Source organism: Halichoerus grypus, chromosome 1 (genome assembly GCF_964656455.1).
Source record: "Halichoerus grypus chromosome 1, mHalGry1.hap1.1, whole genome shotgun sequence".
NCBI classification, from domain to species: domain Eukaryota; kingdom Metazoa; phylum Chordata; class Mammalia; order Carnivora; family Phocidae; genus Halichoerus; species Halichoerus grypus.
This window is the reverse complement of record NC_135712.1, coordinates 206,417,862-206,435,542: the sequence shown is the minus strand read 5'-3', so window position 1 is coordinate 206,435,542 and position 17,681 is coordinate 206,417,862. Positions and strand designations below refer to the sequence as shown.

The 17,681-nt window shown below is 42.1% G+C and overlaps 1 protein-coding gene across 4 annotated transcripts in view; it reads left to right on the top strand.

Moving 5' to 3' along the window:
• Positions 1-5,405: 5,405 nt before the first annotated feature.
• LOC118519220 (adhesion G protein-coupled receptor E2) overlaps positions 5,406-17,681 on the top strand; it is a 56,480-nt gene continuing 44,204 nt past the window's right edge. For 3 of the 4 annotated variants that reach the window (XM_078054410.1, XM_036066555.2, XM_036066556.2), the window contains exons 1-3: positions 6,801-6,869; positions 8,611-8,664; positions 8,978-9,097. In XM_078054410.1, coding sequence (XP_077910536.1) covers positions 6,839-6,869; positions 8,611-8,664; positions 8,978-9,097 — 205 coding nt within the window. In that variant the 5' untranslated portion in view covers positions 6,801-6,838. Of the gene's footprint in view, positions 5,518-6,800; positions 6,870-8,610; positions 8,665-8,977; positions 9,098-17,681 lie in introns of those variants that run through there. The other variant, XM_036066554.2, reaches the window with a different exon arrangement.

Below are 17,681 nucleotides of genomic sequence, written 5' to 3'. Positions count from 1 at the left end.
TCACCAACACCAAGTCAAAGCCGTGGCCGCTGAAAGTTCCTACCACCCAGCAGTCTCCACGCTGAGTGCAGACAGCACAGTGCCTGGCATTCGTGGGGCACTTTCTAGGCATCTGGGTCAATCTGAGGCTGTACTTGCAGACTTAGGAGACGCTCCCTCCTCAAGTCCCTCTCTTGTGTGTTGCCAGGCACCCAGCGAGGCTCTCCATCCTGGTTGTTTTCTCTGCACCCTCTCTGGTTATACAAGAGAGCAATATAACCATATGATTTCACTCATACGTGGAGTTTAAGAAACAAAACACAGAAACATAGGGGAAGGGAAGGAAAAATAGAATAAGATGAAAACAGAGAGGAAGGCAAACCATAAGAGACGCTGAACTCTAGGGAACAAATTGAGGGTTGCTGGAGGGGAGAGAGGTGGGGGATGGGGAAACTGGGTTTTGGGCTTTAAGGAGGGCACTTGAAGTAATGAGCCCTTGGTGTTGTATGCAACTGATGAATCACTGAATTCTACTCTGAAACTAATAATACAGTGTATGTTAATTAAGTTGAATTCAAATAAAAAGTTAAAAAGAAAGAGAGAGAGAGAGAACGACTTAGTAGAAAGAGCTCAGGCTTTGGCAGTCAAGAGCCCGGAATGTGTTTCTTGGCCCTGCCAGTTCTGGTTTTGTGATGTCAGACATGTTTTCTCGTTTAAGAAGCCATAGATCGATGCTCATCTCACAGAATTGTAGGAACCCTTTCATGAACTAGTTAGGAAGCTTCCTTGTGGGGGGCAGTGTCGTATTCTTTGTTCCCTCATCAATAGGAAACCCAAAGCACCACCAAATGGGCTGGCTGTACAATCGCTGGTAATGCTAAGGAAAGAAAAGAAAAGAAAAGAAAAAAAAAGCCAAACTGTGGGCCTGATAATAAAATATGAGGAAGACAGCATCCATGCTAGATGTTTCTCATGTCCGTGTATCAAGGGAAGCCACACATATGAATTCTCCTGTGGTTCATTTGAACAGGAAATATTTTTTTTGCTTACAAGAAAAGATAGAAAGTTCTCCGTAGCTGAGCTAGATGGCCTCTGACCCATGAGAAGCAGCTCTCTGCCATTTCCCTCTGGGTAGAATTATAACAGCATGTATGGTCTATTTCAGTCTGTTTGGAAATATTTAAGAACAGGAAAAATCAATCAATGGTGAGAGAAATCAGAATAGTGGCTACCTTTGGTGGTTACCAACTGGAGGATGAGGTAGGAACTTTATGCCTTGATTGCTTGGTCACATAAGTTTGCACACATATAAAAATTCATTGAGTGGGGGACTTCTGGTCTATGCTCTTCACACACCTCACTGAATGTGTCTTGTTACCCCTACCGCCCAAATGATGTGAGAACTATTTACCCAGTTGGAGAATCTTTTCTGTTATTTTGCTTTTCCCCCAACTTGCTTTTGTGCTATCCTGAGAAATGAAAGAAAAGAGGGGAAAACAAAAATAAGACTTTATTTTTATTAGTGTCTCAGGGAAAAGAGGCTGGTACTTGGGTTAAAGGAAAGAGTACTTATGTGGGGATTTTTCATTTTTCTCCCCATATAATTATTGCTATAAGCTGAAATCCCATAAACCTGTAACCTCTCGCTCCCCAAATACGTTAAGAAAGATCAGATGTGGCTTACCTGTTGGCCATTGAATAATTTGAAGGGCAACAGTGTAAAATTGAGGAGGGCCTCCTTGAGAGGTCAACTGTAGTTTCTCTATGACTTTTTTCTCTCTGGTGCCTGGTGGAGTAGCTAACACACAGTAGGTGCTCAATATATGCTTTCTAATTTGTTTCTTGATTTTGGGGAAACATTTATCACTTACGTTAGCCTGCTATGGGAAATGCAATTTTTGACTAGCGGCTGTGTTTACTGGGTAATTTCCACCTGTCAAACGTTGGTCTAAATGCCGTTGAAGTTGTAAAAGCAATAGAAAGCCAAGCTAGTGCCTTCACAGAGTTTAAAAGTTTAGACATTTACATAGAATACAGCACTGGGGGGCGCCTGGGTGGCTCAGTCGTTAAGCGTCTGCCTTCGACTCAGGTCATGATCCCGGGGTCCTGGGATCGAGCCCCGCATCGGGCTCCCTGCTCCTCGGGAAGCCTGCTTCTCCCTCTCCCACTCCCTCTGCTTGTGTTCCCTCTCTCGCTGTTGTCTCTCTCTGTCAAATAAATAAATAAAATCTTAAAAAAAAAAAAGAATACAGCACTGGGTGTTATACGAAAACAATGGATCGTGGATCACCACATCAAAAACTAATGATGTATTGTATGGTGACTAACATAACATAATAAAATAAAATTAAAAAAAAAAAGAATACACTCCAGAGTCCACGATGTAAACCAAATGTAAAATCACATCCAAAATAGGAGGCTTTGGGTGTCATATTTTGGGAAATGCTACCATGAGAAAAGGGAAAAGAAATTGCTTGAGGAGCTTAGAATTTCAATCTGGAAAGGAAAAATGTGGAATAGATTGTTGGATACAAATTCAGTCACGACTGATTTCATCCATCGTTGAAAAGAAGCAGATTTCAAAGTGTAATACCTACGTGAGCGTCTTCTTGCTCCCATTATTAATGGCAGGTAACACTTAGGGAGCACACACTATGTGGTAGTTACTCTCCTGGGTGGTTAACGAGTATCACTGACTGAATTCACACAGCAGCCCTGTGTGGGAAGTGCTGCTATTAGCCCAGTTTTATGGATGAGGAAATTAAGGCTTAGGAAAGCTCCGTGACCCTGAAGGATGCACGGATGGTAAGCGATAGAATAAGATTCAAAGCCAAGCAGGCTGGCTCCAGAGCCGATATCCTAGATTCACATCCAAATTCTGGACTGTATTAGTTTTCTGTGGCTGATATGACAAATCATCACAATCTTGGTGGCTTAAAATAACAAAAACAACAGAAGTTTCTTTTCTCACAGTTCTGGAGACCAGAAGTCTGAAGTCCAGGAGCTGGCATGGCCAGAGTCCCTGTGGAGGCTCTGGGGAGGGCACTTCATTGCCCCCTCCAGCTCTGGGGGCCCCAGATGCCCCCTGGCTTGTGGCCGCCTTAGAGGCTGCTTTTAGGCCAACGGGCTTGGGCAACAGAACGCAGAAAGGGCCACAGCGACCCACTGTCTGAAGACAGGCCCGTCAGGCGGCCCACCTCAAAATATCCGCAGGCCCTAACTGACCAACGGGCTACTTACAACCAGGCACAGTTCCCCAAAAAGGGAAGATTCCATATGTTGCCACACCGCCTCCCCCGCCCCCTTTAAAAATGACCCCCACCCACTGCCTCTTGGCAGACAGTCTCTGCCCTGCTGTCCCGCCCGCCGCTCCCTTGTGGTGTATTCAGTGAACTTCTATCGCCTTTATTTTGCTTTGGGTGAATTCCTGTCACCACCTGCGCCACCAGCTTCCACCCGATCGTCACCTCATATTTAGGGGGCCCCCCTCCGATCGAGACACTTGATTCGGGTACTACGGACACATCACCCCAACCTCTGCTTCTGTCTCCACGTGGCCTCCTTCTGCGAGCCTCACGGAGTCCTCCCCTCTCTGTATAAGGACACCAGTCATTGGATTTAGGGCCCCCCCGGTGAGTCCCGCATGGTCTCCTTTCCAGATCCTTATGTCTCCTTTTCAGATAATGAATATATACTACTTTGTGAACAAAATGGTAAAGTTCTGCAAGAAGAAAGTCATAGTGAAGATAACTGATTCGGGCTGTACCGCTTGGTAATAAAGGGACCCAAGCAGGATAGAACAAAAGCCCAACACTTATTAATCACTTACTGTGTGCAAGGCTTCCTGCTCCACGTGTACATTTAGGGACTCACCTTATGAGTAGGGACTCTTAAAATTCCCATTTTGCCGATTAGGAAACAGAGGCTTGCCCAATATCACAGCTGTAAAGTGTCAGAGTTGGGGGCTGAACTCAGGCCGTCTTGTGCAGTCTCCCCCCTGGAACCTCATGCTGTGCCACACAGGGAAAGGCAGGAGCATTCCCGGGGAGAAGGGCAACCAGTGAAAAGGAAGGAATCTTGTCCACATGGGAGAACCAGGAGAAGAGAATCATACAGGGCCAGATCCTTGATGTGACTCACAGGCAGGAGAGTCTTGGGTCAAGAACAAATTGTAGAGGAAGAGAGAAAAGGCTGCTTTTTCCTTTTTCCTTTTTCCTTTTAGCTATTTCAACATCTCAATCCTGAGAGCATACTTCTATAATCATGACACTCTATTGTCACTTTTATTATACCCATTTTACAATTGAGCAAACTGAGATTCAAAAATTTAAGTGGTGAAACTAAAGCTCCATGTAAGGGGAGGAGTGAGGACTCCAAATTTGGGGCTGATTTCAAAACCCACTCTTCACTTGTATGTCCTGGAACAGGGAGATCAGTAATCCAAGGAGAGGAATCCTGAAAGAGAAAGCAGATTTCTATTATGGTCTAGCTCTGGGCAATGACGGGCTGATCTGAAGACTTTCTCCTTTAATATTTACCCCCTCTGCTGGAGAGGTGTTTTTTTTTTTTTTTTTTTTTTTAAAAGATTTTATTAATTTGAGAGAGCAAACACGAGCCGGGGGGAGGGGCAGAGAGAGAGGGAGAAGCGGACTCCCTGCTGAGCAGGGAGCCCTACTTGGGGCCCGATCCCAGGACCCCAAGATCATGACCCCAGCCAAAGTCAGATGCTTAGCCAACTGAGCCACCCAGGTGCCCTGAGATTGGAGTTTCTGTGTTGTGCACCTGGCATCAGCTGTCTGCATATATTCTGTGTCCTTACTGGTAGCACCTGAGATTCCATGAGGGCTTGCGGTTGCTCGTGACTGATTCCTTGGGGGAGTTCCAGGAGATGGCAGGGAGAGATTGAGCCCAAGACTCCATGCAAAGCGTGAGAGCCTGGTCTGGGGAGCCTCTGGGATCCTGCTGGAAAGCCGGGGAACCGCAGGACGAGAGCCACCTAGTGTGGACGCAGTGGCCATATGGACAACGGTTGCATTGGAGCTTGACTCCTTTCGTTCACCACTCTTTCTGCTCCAGGGCTGTTTGTGCTGCTGCTGTTGCCATTGGGAGCTGCAGCCCTGAACCTTGGGGGTGAGCCTGGCCAGCTGGCCCCTTTACTGATGGAGGGCATGGCAGCTTGGTGTCTGGGTTCCTTCACTACAAGGGGAGAGCCAGGGAGAGGAGGCTTAATCTGTGAAAGATCCTCAGATATGGTCTTTGGCGATAAGAGAAACTTTCTTCCTCCTCAAATGCTTAGAGTTTCCTGAACTCTTCCTCTTTAAATAGCAGCCAACCTTCCCCTCCTCCACTCTCTGGTCACCGCCTGGCAGCTGGCTTCCTCCATTCCCTGGGGCTTCTGACCACAGTCTTGTCCCCAGTGTCTGTGGTTCGAGGTGCCCTTCTGACTCCATATCTCTCAGTGCCCCAGCCTGTTGCTGTTATCCAGATTCATATTTCCCTGGGGGGACATCTTTAGCAATCCCATGATGGGTTGTAAAGGTACGGAGGCTCGAGGGTGGTGGAGGGGCACATCCAAGATTATGGGGCATCTGGAGTCCTCAGTCCTGGGAGCGGCACAGAAGTACTTTGTGGAAAGAATACAGGCCAGAGGAAGAGTGGTGGGGATAGGGCAGTGCAGGCATGTGGCCAGGGGCATGGCGAGTGAAGAGCTCTGGTTTGTAACTAGAGGACACGAATGTTCTCTCTCTCCCTTTATCCCTCCCTCTCTGTATCTATCCTTCCCTCCCTCCCTCCTTCCCTCTCTCTCCCACTCTTTCTCCACACATGAGGACACAGGAGGAAGGTGGCCATCTACAAGTCAGGAGAGAGATCTCGCCAGAAACTAACCCTGCCCCCACCTTGACCTTAGAACCCAGCCTCCAGAAACAATTTGAGAAAATAAATTTCCGTGGTTTAAGCCACCTCATTAATACTCTATTGCAGCATTCACAGACTAATACACATGGAAATGGAGAAAACAAAGAAAATGTAAAAAATGCAAACGAAGAAAATCATCACAATTCCACTACAGAGACTAGTGAAATATTTGGAGATACTTTTTTCTCATCTTTTAAAACATATCAGGAATATTTTCTTTTATCAATGAATATGAATCTCGGACTGTGTTGAGTATTGCTGAAGAATGGAAACAACTTGATTCTAGACCTGCCAGGGTTCAGAGATGTTGGGGTCACATGAAGGAGAGCCTTGTGGTGATGGGATATTTTCTACTTTATTGCAGTGACAGTTACAGGAATCCACACATGTGATGACATGTCACAAAACTATACACTCTATTGTGCTGATGTCAGTTTCTTGGTTTAGATATTTGACTATTGTTATATAAGGATACATAAATACATAAAATGTATCTTTTATAGGAAGCCCAGGAAGGACCTCCAGGTATTGTTTTTGAAATTTCCTGTCAATCTAGGCTTATTTCAAAATAAAAACTTAAGAATAAAGATTCTGTGACTAGATAATCATAGATAAAAAATGATCTGTTCACTCTGAACCATAGACCTCATAGGGGCCAAAACACCAGTGGAATTATCTTCATGTTAGGGAGGTCTTCCTATATCAAAAAGATAGAAACCATCAAGGAGGCTTTCAGTAGGAATACTAGAAATGCTAAGGAAATACTTAAAAAGTGAAGGGTGAGTTTTAGAGATGTTCATCATGGGGAAACACAGGGGAAAGAAGCGTCCAGAGCAGCAGTTTACTAAGAAGTTAAGACATAATTAAACAGGAAGTCTTTTCAGCACACCCAGACCAAGACCAGACAGCATCCTCTGTGGCTGGGCTTGCTGGTGTCTGCATCATGAGGAACGGGCATCTAAGGTTGCTGCCAGGTAGGCAGAATTACAACAATGGTGATAGAGCAACTAAAGCTACCTGGAAACTCTATCCCATTTGAGAATTTTCTCTATTCTTTGCTTTATTTCTGGCTTTTGCTCTATTTCTGTTTTTTTTTTTTTTTCACTATCTGTGTAAGGGAGAGCAAGGAAAAAGTTTTAATGGCATTAACTCAATTATATTAAGTTCTCAGAGAAGAAAGTAGGTGGCACTTATTTCTAGGGCAATCTTTGGGACTTATCAGAGCTTTCTCATTTTCTGGCCTATATTAGACCTGGTTCTCCAGAGAAACAGAACCAAGTTTTGGTATATGTACATATATGTATAGAGATGTATATATAAGTGTGTGTGCATATATATGTGTATATATGTGTGTGAATAGAGAGATGAGAAAGAATGTGTTAGTTTAAGAAATTGGTTTATGAGATTGTTAAAGTTGGAAAGTCCAAAATCTGTAGGGCAGGTTGGAAACCCAGGGATGTTTCCAGGGACATTGATCTTGATCTCAAGTCTGAAGTCAGTCTGGAAGCAGAATTCTCTCTTGCTTGGAAGAGGTCAGTCTTTCCACCCCCCCCTTAAGGTCTTCAACTGATTAGATGAGGCCCACCCAGAATATCAGCTTTACTCAGAGTCTACTGATTTCGCTGTCAATCTCATTTAAAGAATGACCTTCACAACAACATCATGCCTCCCATGAATGGAATGACAGACTCTAACAGGTGGCCAGGTGATTGCCTGTAGGATAGATTCCTTCACACCTGCAGTGGTTTTCATACCATGATGCCTGCCCAGTGACCCATCACTCAGGACCAGACTGGGAGATAAAGGGAAAGCTTGTTGCCCTCAGTGCACTGTAGGATGGCCAGGAGCTCACTTGGAAGGAACCATAGAAGCCATGGGTGCTGCACCTGGAGAGGCCACTTTACCAGGAGATGGTGGCTCAAACCGCCAGTGTGATAGTTCGTACCCCTCACCTATCATCAGCTCCCCCTTTCGTGATTCCATGGCTCCCTGCCCGACCAATACCACTGTGAGCTGAGACTCAGACTTGGGGCTGGCTGACTCCCAAACCCATGCTCTTCTTGTGTGCCCCAAAACATGTGGGTTAAACAGAGGGGAGCGATCCTGGAAGATAAATCCTCAAGGTAGATTTCTGCCATTGCCAGAGAACAAAGGACCTGGCTGTGGGCAGAGCACACACCCATCTGTGGACTTTGTGCTTCAAGATTTACCCCCTCCAGGGCACTTGGGTGACTCAGTTGGTTAAGCGTCTGCCTTCGGCTCAGGTCATGATCCCTGGGTCCTGGGATCCAGCCCCGTGTCAGGCTCTCTGCTCAGTGGGAAGTCTGCTTCTCCCTCTCTCTCTACCCCTCCCCCCCCCAGCTGTGCTCTCCTAAAATAAATAAATATTTCTTAAAAAAATACTTACCCCCTCCATTGGGAGAGGCTGGAATTTCTATGTTGTGTCCCTGACATCACCTGCGTATATTCTGTCCCCTTACCTGTAGCAGGGAGGTTCCATAAGGATGGTGTCTGTTAGTGAGTGATTCCTTCGGAGTCCAGGGAGAGGGAGGGAAGAGGACTGGTCCTCAAATCTTCATAAATTACTAGAGCCTTGGGAGAGCCATGGGCCACAGCATCAGAGCCACCTCCCAGGATGCAATGGCCGTGAGGACAAGGGTTGAACCTGGAGCTCCATCTCCTCTCTTTGTCATCTCTCTGTTTCTTCTGCCCCAGGACTCTTGATGCTGCTGCTCTTGCCATTGGGAGCTGCATCCCAGAAGGCTAGCGGTGAGTCTGCCCAGCCAGCCCCACTGGTGACAGAAGCTGGGGGTGCATGAAGGGGTCTGGGTCCTCACACCAGCAAGGGGAAAAGGGGGGCATATTCTTCAAGTGAGGCTCTGGTCTTCTGGAGATAACAGAGACTTCTTTTACCTCCCCAAACGTCCAGAGTTTTCTATCTTTTCTTCTTCCAATGGCAGCCATCCCTCTCCTTCCTCCGCCTCCCCTCCTCTGCTCCTGGACCCCTAGCTGGCAGCTGGCTCCCTCCATTTCTTGAGTCTTCTGACTGTGGTCTCTGTCCCCACAACCTCTGCCTCCACAGACTGTGCTCGCTGGTGCCCTCCAAAATCCACGTGTGTCAATGCCACCACCTGTCGCTGCTCCCCGGGATTCATTTCTTCATCCGGGGAGATGTTCACCAGCCGGTTGGAGAGCTGTGATGGTACAAGGACTTGGGGTGGTGCAGGGGTGTGGAGACAGTGGAGGGAGGTGATGGGGGGAGATGTTCTCCTCTCTATGGCTCAGTTTGTTAGTCTGTAAATTGGGGGTAATCATTGTACCTACCCTACATGGTTGGAGTGAGATTTAAAATTCACGTGTTTGAAGAACACATAAGGACTAGTACAGAGCAGACTGTCAAACACAAGCTATTTTCATGGTCACTGCTGTTATTACTGTGATATTCTCATAGCACAAGGAAAGGGAGAAGTAGTGGAAGCAACAGGAGGGAAGAAACACCCAGGTCCTGGAAGCTCAGGCTCTCTTCCTAGCATGAGCTCACCCAGAAAATTTATTCCTAATACATTTGAAAAGATAAGAAAAAAATACCTAAAATTTCCCAGTAGTCTGCGTAGTGGACTTATGGGTGATTTTCTTTGTTTTCATTTTTTACATTTTCTTTCTCTTCTAAGTATCCATGTTTCATTTCATATTTGGGGGGAAAGTAAAATTTTTTTAAATTTTATTTTATTTAAATTCAATTAATTAATGTATGTTGCATTATTAGTTTCAGAGGTAGAGTTCAGTGATTCATCAGTTCTATATAACACCCAGTGCTCATTACATCACATGCCCTCCTTAATGCCCATCACCCATTTACCCCAACCCACACCTCCCTCCCCTCCAGCAACACTCAGTTTGCTTCTTACGATAAAGGGTGTCTTATGGTTTGTCTCCCTCTCTGATTTTATCTTAATTTCCCCTCCCTTCTCCTATGCTCCTCTGTTTTGTTTCTTAACTTCTACATTTGAGTGAAATCATATGATAATTGTCTTTCTCTGATTGACTTATTTTGCTTTGCATAATACCCTCCAGTTCTATCCATGTTGTTGCAAATGACAAGATTAAAATTTTTTGATGGCTGTGTAATATTCCATTGTGTATATATACCACATCTTCTATATCCATTCATCAGTCGGTGGACATCTGGCTCTTTCCTTATCTTGGCTATTGTAGACATTGCTGCTATAAACATTGGGGTGCAGGTGCCCATTCAGATCACTACATTTGTATCTTTGGGGCAGATACCTAGTAGTGCAATTGCTGGGTTGTAGGGTAGCTCTATTTTCAACTTTTTGAGGAGCTACCATACTGTTTTCCTGAGTGGCTGCACCAGGTTGCATTCCCACCAGCAGTGTAAGAGGGTTCCCCTTTCTCCAAATCCTTGCCAATTTGTCATTTCCTGACTTGTTAATTTTAGCCATTTTGACTGGTGTGAAGTGGTTTCTCATTGTGGTTTTGATTTGTATTTCCCTGATGCTGAGTCATGTTGGGCACTTTTTTTATATGTCTGTTGACCATTTGTATGTCTGACTGGATTATTTGTTCTTTGGGTGTTGAGTTTGATAAGTTCTTTATAGATTTTGGGTACTAGCCTTTTATCTGATAAGGCATTTGCAAATATCTTCTCCCATTCTGTAGATTGTCTTTTGGTTTTGTCGACTGTTTCCTTTGCTCTGCAAAAGTTTTTTATCTTGGGGTGCCTGGGTGGCTCAGTCGTTAAGCGTCTGCCTTCAGCTCCGGTCATGGTCCCAGGGTCCTGGGATCGAGCCCCACATCGGGCTCCCTGCTCAGCGGGAAGCCTGCTTCTCTCTCTCCCACTCCCCCTGATTGTGTTCCCTCTCTCGCTGTGTCTCTGTCAAATAAATAAATAAAATCTTTAAAAAAAAAAAAGTTTTTTATCTTGATGAAGTCCCAATAGTTCATTTTTGCTTTTGTTTCCCTTGCCTTTGGTGACAAGTCTAGCAAGAAGTTGTTGTGGCAGATGTCAAAAAGTTGCTGCCTTTGTTCTCCTCTAGGATTTTGATGGGTTCCTGTCTCACATTACATCTTTTATCCATTTTGAGTATATTTTTGTGTATGGTGTAAGAAAGTGGTCCAGTTTCATTCTGCATGTGGCTGTTCAATTTTCCCAACACCTTTTGTTGAAGGGACTTTTTTCCATTGAATATTCTTTCCTGCTTTGTCAAAGATTAGTTGACTACCGAGTTGAGGGTCCGTTTCTGGATTCTCTATTCTGTTCCATTGATCTATGTGTCTGTTTTTGTGCCAGTACCATACTGTATTGATGGTCACAGCTTTGTAATATAGCTTGAAGTCTGAAATGTGACGTCTCCAGCTTTGGTTTCTTCTTCAATATTCCTTTGGCTATTCAGGGTCTTTTCTGGTTCAATACAAATTTTAGGATTGTTTGTTCCAGCTCTGTGAAAAATGTTGATAGTATTTTGATAGGGATTGTATTGAATGTGTAGTTTGCTGTAGGTAGCATAGATATTTTAACAATATTTGTTCTTCCAATCCATGACCATGGAATGTTTTTCCATTTCTTTGTGTCTTTCTCAATTTCTTTCATAAGTGTTCTATAGTTTTCAGAGTACAGATCCTTTGCCTCTTTGGTTAGGTTTATTCCTAGATATTTTATGGCTTTTGGTGCAATTGTAAATGGGATCATTCCTTAATTTCTCTTTCTTTGGTCTCATTGTTAGTGTATAGAATTGCAACTGATTTCTGTGCATTGATTTTATATCCTGCCACTTTGCTGAATTTCTGTATGAGTTCTAGCAATTTTGGGGTGGAGTCTTGGGTTTTCCACAGAGTATCTTGTCACCTGCGAAGAGTGAGGTTTGATTTCTTATTTTCTGATCTGGATGTGTTTTATTTATTTTTATTGTCTGATTTCTGATGCTAGGACTTCTAGTACTATGTTGAACAAGAGTGGTGAGAGTGGACATCCCTGTCGTTTTCCTGACCTTAGGGGAAAAGCTCTCAGGTTTCCCCTGTTGCGAATGATATTTGCTGTGAGTTTTTCATATATGTCTTTTATGATATTGAGGTATGTTCCCTCTATCCCTACACCATGGAGAGTTTTAATCAAGAAAGTATTCTGTACTTTGTCAAATGCTTTTTCTGCAACCACTGAGAGGAGCATATGGTTCTTTTCCTTTCTTTTATTAATGTAGTGTATCACATTGACTGATTTATGCATATTGAACCACAGTTCAGTCCAGGAATAAATCCCATTGGTGGTGGTGAATAATCCTTTTAATGTACTGTTGGTACATTGGTTAGTAGCTTGGGGAGAATTTAGTATCCATGTTTATTAGGGATATTGGTCTGTAATTTTCCATTTTTTGGTGGCGTCTTTGGTTTTGGGATCAAGGTAATGCTGGCCTCATTAAAAGAGTTTGGAAGTTTTCCTTCCATTTCACATTTTTGAAACAGCTTTAGAAGAATAGGTATTATTTCTTCTTTAAATCTTTGGTAGAATTCCCCTGGGAAGCCACCAGCCCTGGAGTGTTGTTTGTTGGGATATTTTTGATTACTGCTTCAATTTCCTTCCTGGTTATGGGTCTGTTCAGGTTTTCTATTTCTTCCTTTTTCAGTTTTGGTAGTTTATACATCTCTAGGAGTGCATCCATTTCTTCCAGTTTGCCTAATTTGTTGGCATATAGTTGCTGATAATATGTTCTTATGATTGTATTTCTTTGGTGTTGGTTAGATCTCTCCTCTTTCAGTCATGATTTTATTAATTTGTGTCCTTTCTCCTTTCTTTTCCAACAGTCTGGCTATTCAAGTTTATCAATCTTATTAATTCTTTCAGGAGTGTATCAATCTTATTAATTCTTTCAAAGAACCAGCTCCTAATTTCGTTGATCTGTTCTACTGTTCTTTTGGTTTCTATTTCATTCATTTCTGCTCTAATCTTTATTAATTCTTTTCTCCTGGTAGGTTTAGGCTTTATTTGATGTTTTTTTTTCTTCAGCTCTTCCAGGTATAATGTTAGGTTGTGTGTTTGAGATTTTTCTTGTTTTTTGAGAAAGTCTTGGAGTGCTATGTACTTCCCTCTTAGGACCACCTTTGCAGCATCCCAAAGGTTTTGAAGAGTTGTGTTTTCATATTCATTTGCTTTCATATATTTTTAAAATTTTTCTTTAATTTCCTACTTGACTGATTCATTTTTTAGTAGGATGCTCTTTAAATTCCATGTATTTGTGTTCCTTCCAAATTTCCTTTTGTGAATGAATTAAGTTTAAAGCACTATGGTCTGAAAATTGGCAGGGAATAATCCCAATATTTTGGTACTGGTTGGACCTGATTTGTGACTCACTATGTGATCTATTCTGGAGAATGTTCCATGTGCACCCGAGAAGAATGAGTATTCTGTTGATTTAGGATGGAATTCTCTGTATATATCTGTGAAGTCCATCTGGTCCAGTGTGTCATTCAATGCTCTTGTTTTCTTGTTGATCTTCTGCTTAGATAATCTGTCCATTGCTGTGAGTGAGTTGTTAAAGACCCCACTATTCTTGTATTATTATCAATGTATTTGTATAATTTTGTTATTTATTAGTTTATAAAATTGGCTACTCCCAAGTTAGGGGCATAAATATTTAAAATTATTACATCTTCTTGTTGGTTAGACCCTTTGATTATGATACAGTGTTCTTCTTCAACTCTTATTACAGTCTTTGGTTTAAAATCAATTTTTCATTTTGTTGACTGTTTCTTTTGCTGTGCTGAAGCTTTTTATCTTGATGAAGTCCCAAAAGTTCATTTTTGCTTTAGTTTCACTAGCCTTTGGAGATGTATCTTGAAAGAAGTTGCTGTGGCCGATGTCCAAGAGGTTACTGCCTATGTTCTCCTCTAGGATTTTGATGGATTCCTGTCTCACATTGGGGTCTTTCATCCACTTTGAGTTTATCTTTGTGTATGGTGTTAGAGAATGGTCGAGTTTCATTCTTCTGTATATAGCTGTCCAATTTTCCAGGCACCATTTATTGAAGAGACTGTCTTTTTTCAATTGCATGTTTTTTCCTGCTTTGTCAAAGATTATTTGACCATAGAGTTGAGGGTCCATATCTGGGTTCTCTATTCTGTTCCATTGGTCTATATGTCTGTTTTTGTGCCAGTACCATGCTGTCTTGGTGATCATGGCTTTGTAATATAGCTTGAAATCGGGCAACGTGATGCCCCCAGCTTTGTTTTTCTTTTTCAACATTTCCTTGGTGATTCGGGGTCTTTTCTGATTCCATACAAATTTTAGGATTGTTTGTTCCAGCACTTTGAAAAATGTCATTGGAATTTTGATTGGGATGGCACTGAAGGTATAGATTGCTCTGGGTAGCATAGACATTTTAACAATGTTTATTCTTTTGATCAATGAGCATGGAATGTTTTTCCGTCTTTTTGTGTCTTCTTCAATTTCTTTCATGAGTGTTCTGTAGTTCCTAGAGTATAGGTCATTTACCTCTTTGGTTAGGTTTATTCCGAGGTATCTTATGGTTTTTGGTGCTATTGTAAATGGAATCATTTCTCTAATTTTTCTTTCTACAGTTGCATTGTTAGTGTATAAGAAAGCAACTGATTTCTGTGCACTGATTTTGTACCCTGCGACATTACTGAATTGCTGGATGAGTTCTAGTAATTTGGGGGTGGAGTCTTTCCACAGAATGGGAGAAGATATTTGCAAATGACACTACAGATAAAGGGCTGGTATCCAAGATCTATAAAGAACTTCTCAAACTCAACACACAAAAAACAAATAATCAAGTCAAAAAATGGGCAGAAGACATGAAGAGACACTTCTCCAAAGAAGACATACAAATGGCTAAGAGACACATGAAAATATTTTCATCATCATTAGCCATTAGGGAAATTCAAATCAAAACCACATTGAGATACCACCTTACACCAGTTAGAATGGCAAAAATGGACAAGGCAAGAAACAACAAATGTTGGAGAGTTGTGGAGAAAGGGGAACCCTCTTACACTGTTGGTGGGAATGCAAGTTGGTACAGCCACTTTGGAAAACAGTGTGGAGGTTCCTCAAAAATTAAAAAATAGAGCTACCCTATGACCCAGCAATTGCACTCCTGGGTATTTACCCCAAAGACACAGATGTAGTGAAAAGAAGGGCCATATGCACCCCAATGTTCATAGCAGCAATGTCCACAATAGCCAAACTGTGGAAAGAGCCAAGATGCCCTTCAAAGATGAATGGATAAAGAAGATGTGGTGCATATATACAATGGAATATTACTCAGCCATCAGAAAGGATGAATACCTAACTTTTACATCAACATGGATGGGACTGGAGGAGATTATGCTAAGTGAAATAAGTCAGGCAGAGAAAGTCAATTATCATATGGTTTCACTTATTTGTGGAACAGAAGGAATAGCATGGAGGACAGTAGAAGGAAGGGAAAAATGAAGGGGAGGAAATTGGAAGGAGAGATGAACCATGAGAGACTATGGACTCTGAGAAACAAACTGAGGGTTTTAGAGGGGAGGGGGGTGGGGGGATGGGTTAGTCTGGTGATGGGTATTAAGGAGGGCACGTACTGCATGGAGCACTGGGTGTTATACGAAAACAATGAATCGTGGATCACTACATCAATAACAATGATGTATGATGACTAAATCCAATTTTTCTTTTTCTATTTGAATGTTTATTAGAATTATATTTTATTTATGAATTAATTAGAAATAAATTAATCTTTTAAATGTTGAGATTGCTTATCCAGGAACATGGCATATATATATTTATTTATTTATATTTTTTATTATGTTATGTTAGTCACCATTGAGTACTTCATTAGTTTTTATTTTATTTTATTATGTTATGTTAGTCACCATACAGTACATCATTAGTTTTTGATGTAGTGTTCCATGATTCATTGTTTGCATGTAACACTGAGTGCTCATTGCAATACCAGCCCTCCTTAATACCTATCACTGGGCTAACTCATCCCTCCCAAACCCCACCCCTCTGAAAACCTCATTTTGTTTCCCAGAGTCCAGAGTCTCTCATGGTTTTTCTCCCCCTCTGATTTTCCCCCTTTCATTTTCATTTTTCCCTTCCTTCTCCTAATGTCCTCCATGCTATTCCTTATGTTCCACAAATAAGTGAAACCATATAATTATTGTTTTTCTCTGCTTGACTTATTTCACTTAGCATAATGCCCTCCAGTTCCATCCATGTCGATGCAAATGGTGAGTATTCATCCTTTCTGATGGCTGAGTTATAGCCCATTGTATATATGGACCACATCTTCTTTATCCATTCATCTGTTGAAGGGCATCTTGGCTCCTTCCACAGTTTGGCTATTGCGGACATTGCTGCTATGAACACTGGGGTCCACGTGGCTCTTATTTTCACTACATCTGTATCTTCGGGGTAAATACCCAGTAGTGCGATTTATGGGTCACAGGGTAGCTCTATTTTTAACTGATATAAGGATTGCCACCCCAGCTTTCCTTTGATGTCCATTAGTGTGATAAATATTTTCCACCCCCTCAACCTTCAATCTGGAAGAGTCTTTGGGTCTAAAATGAGTCTCTTGTAGTCAGCTTTTGGATGGGTCTTGCTTTTTTATCCAATCTGATAACCTGTGTCTTTTGATTGGGGCTTTTAGCCCATTTACATTCAGAGTAATTATTGAAAGATATGAATTTAGTGCCATTGTATTACCTGTAAAGTCCCTGTTTCTGTATATTGTCTCTCTTCCTTTCTGGTCTTTGTTACTTTCGGGTTCTCTCTTCACTTAAAGGATCCTCTTTAATATTTCTTGCAGGGCTGGTTTAGTGATCAGAAATTCTTTTAGTTTCTGTTTGTCCTGAAAGCTCTTTATCTCTCCTTCTATTCTGAATGACAGCCTTGCAGGATAAAGCATTCTTGGTGCATATATTTCTCATTTAGCACCCTGAATATATCATGCCAATCCTTTCTGACCTGCCAGGTCTCTGTTGATAGTTCTGCTGCCAGCCTTAGGTTTCTACCCTTGTAGGTTAAGGACCTCTTGCCTGAGCTGCTTTCAGGAATTTCTCCTTATCACTGAAATTTGCCAGCTTCACTAGTGTATGCCGAGGTGTTGACCTATTTTTATTGATTTTGAGGGGGGTTCTCTGCCTCCTGGACTTGAATGCCTGTTTCCTTCCCCAGATTAAGGAAGTTCTCAGCTATAATTTGCTCAAATAACCTTCTGCTCCCCCCTTTCCTCTTCCTCTGGGACCCCAGTTATTCCAACATTGTTTCACTTTATTGCATCACTGATATCTGGAATCCTCCCCTTGTGATCCAGTAGTTGTTTATCTCTCTTTTTCTGTTTCTTTATTCTCTATAATTTTATCTTCTATAACACTGACTCTCTCTTCTGCCTCGTTTATCCTAGCAGTAAGAGCATCCATCAATGACTGCATCTCATTAGCTTTTTTTATTTCAACCTGATTAGATTTTAGTTCTTTTATTTCTCCAGAACCCTTTCTCTAGTGTCTTCTATGCTTTTTTCAAGCTCAGCTAGTGTCTTTATAATCATTATTTTAAATTCGAGTTCCCACATCTTACTTATATCCATATTGATTAAGTCCCTGGCAGTGAGTACTGCCTTTTGTTCTCTTTTTTGGGGTGAGTTCTTCTGTCTTGTCATTCTTGCAAAAAGTGGTCTGTTTTCTATTTGTAGACTTGCAGCAATTCTTTTTTTTTTTTTTTTTTTTTTGGATATCTGGTTGAGTTTGCAATTGTTCAGAAT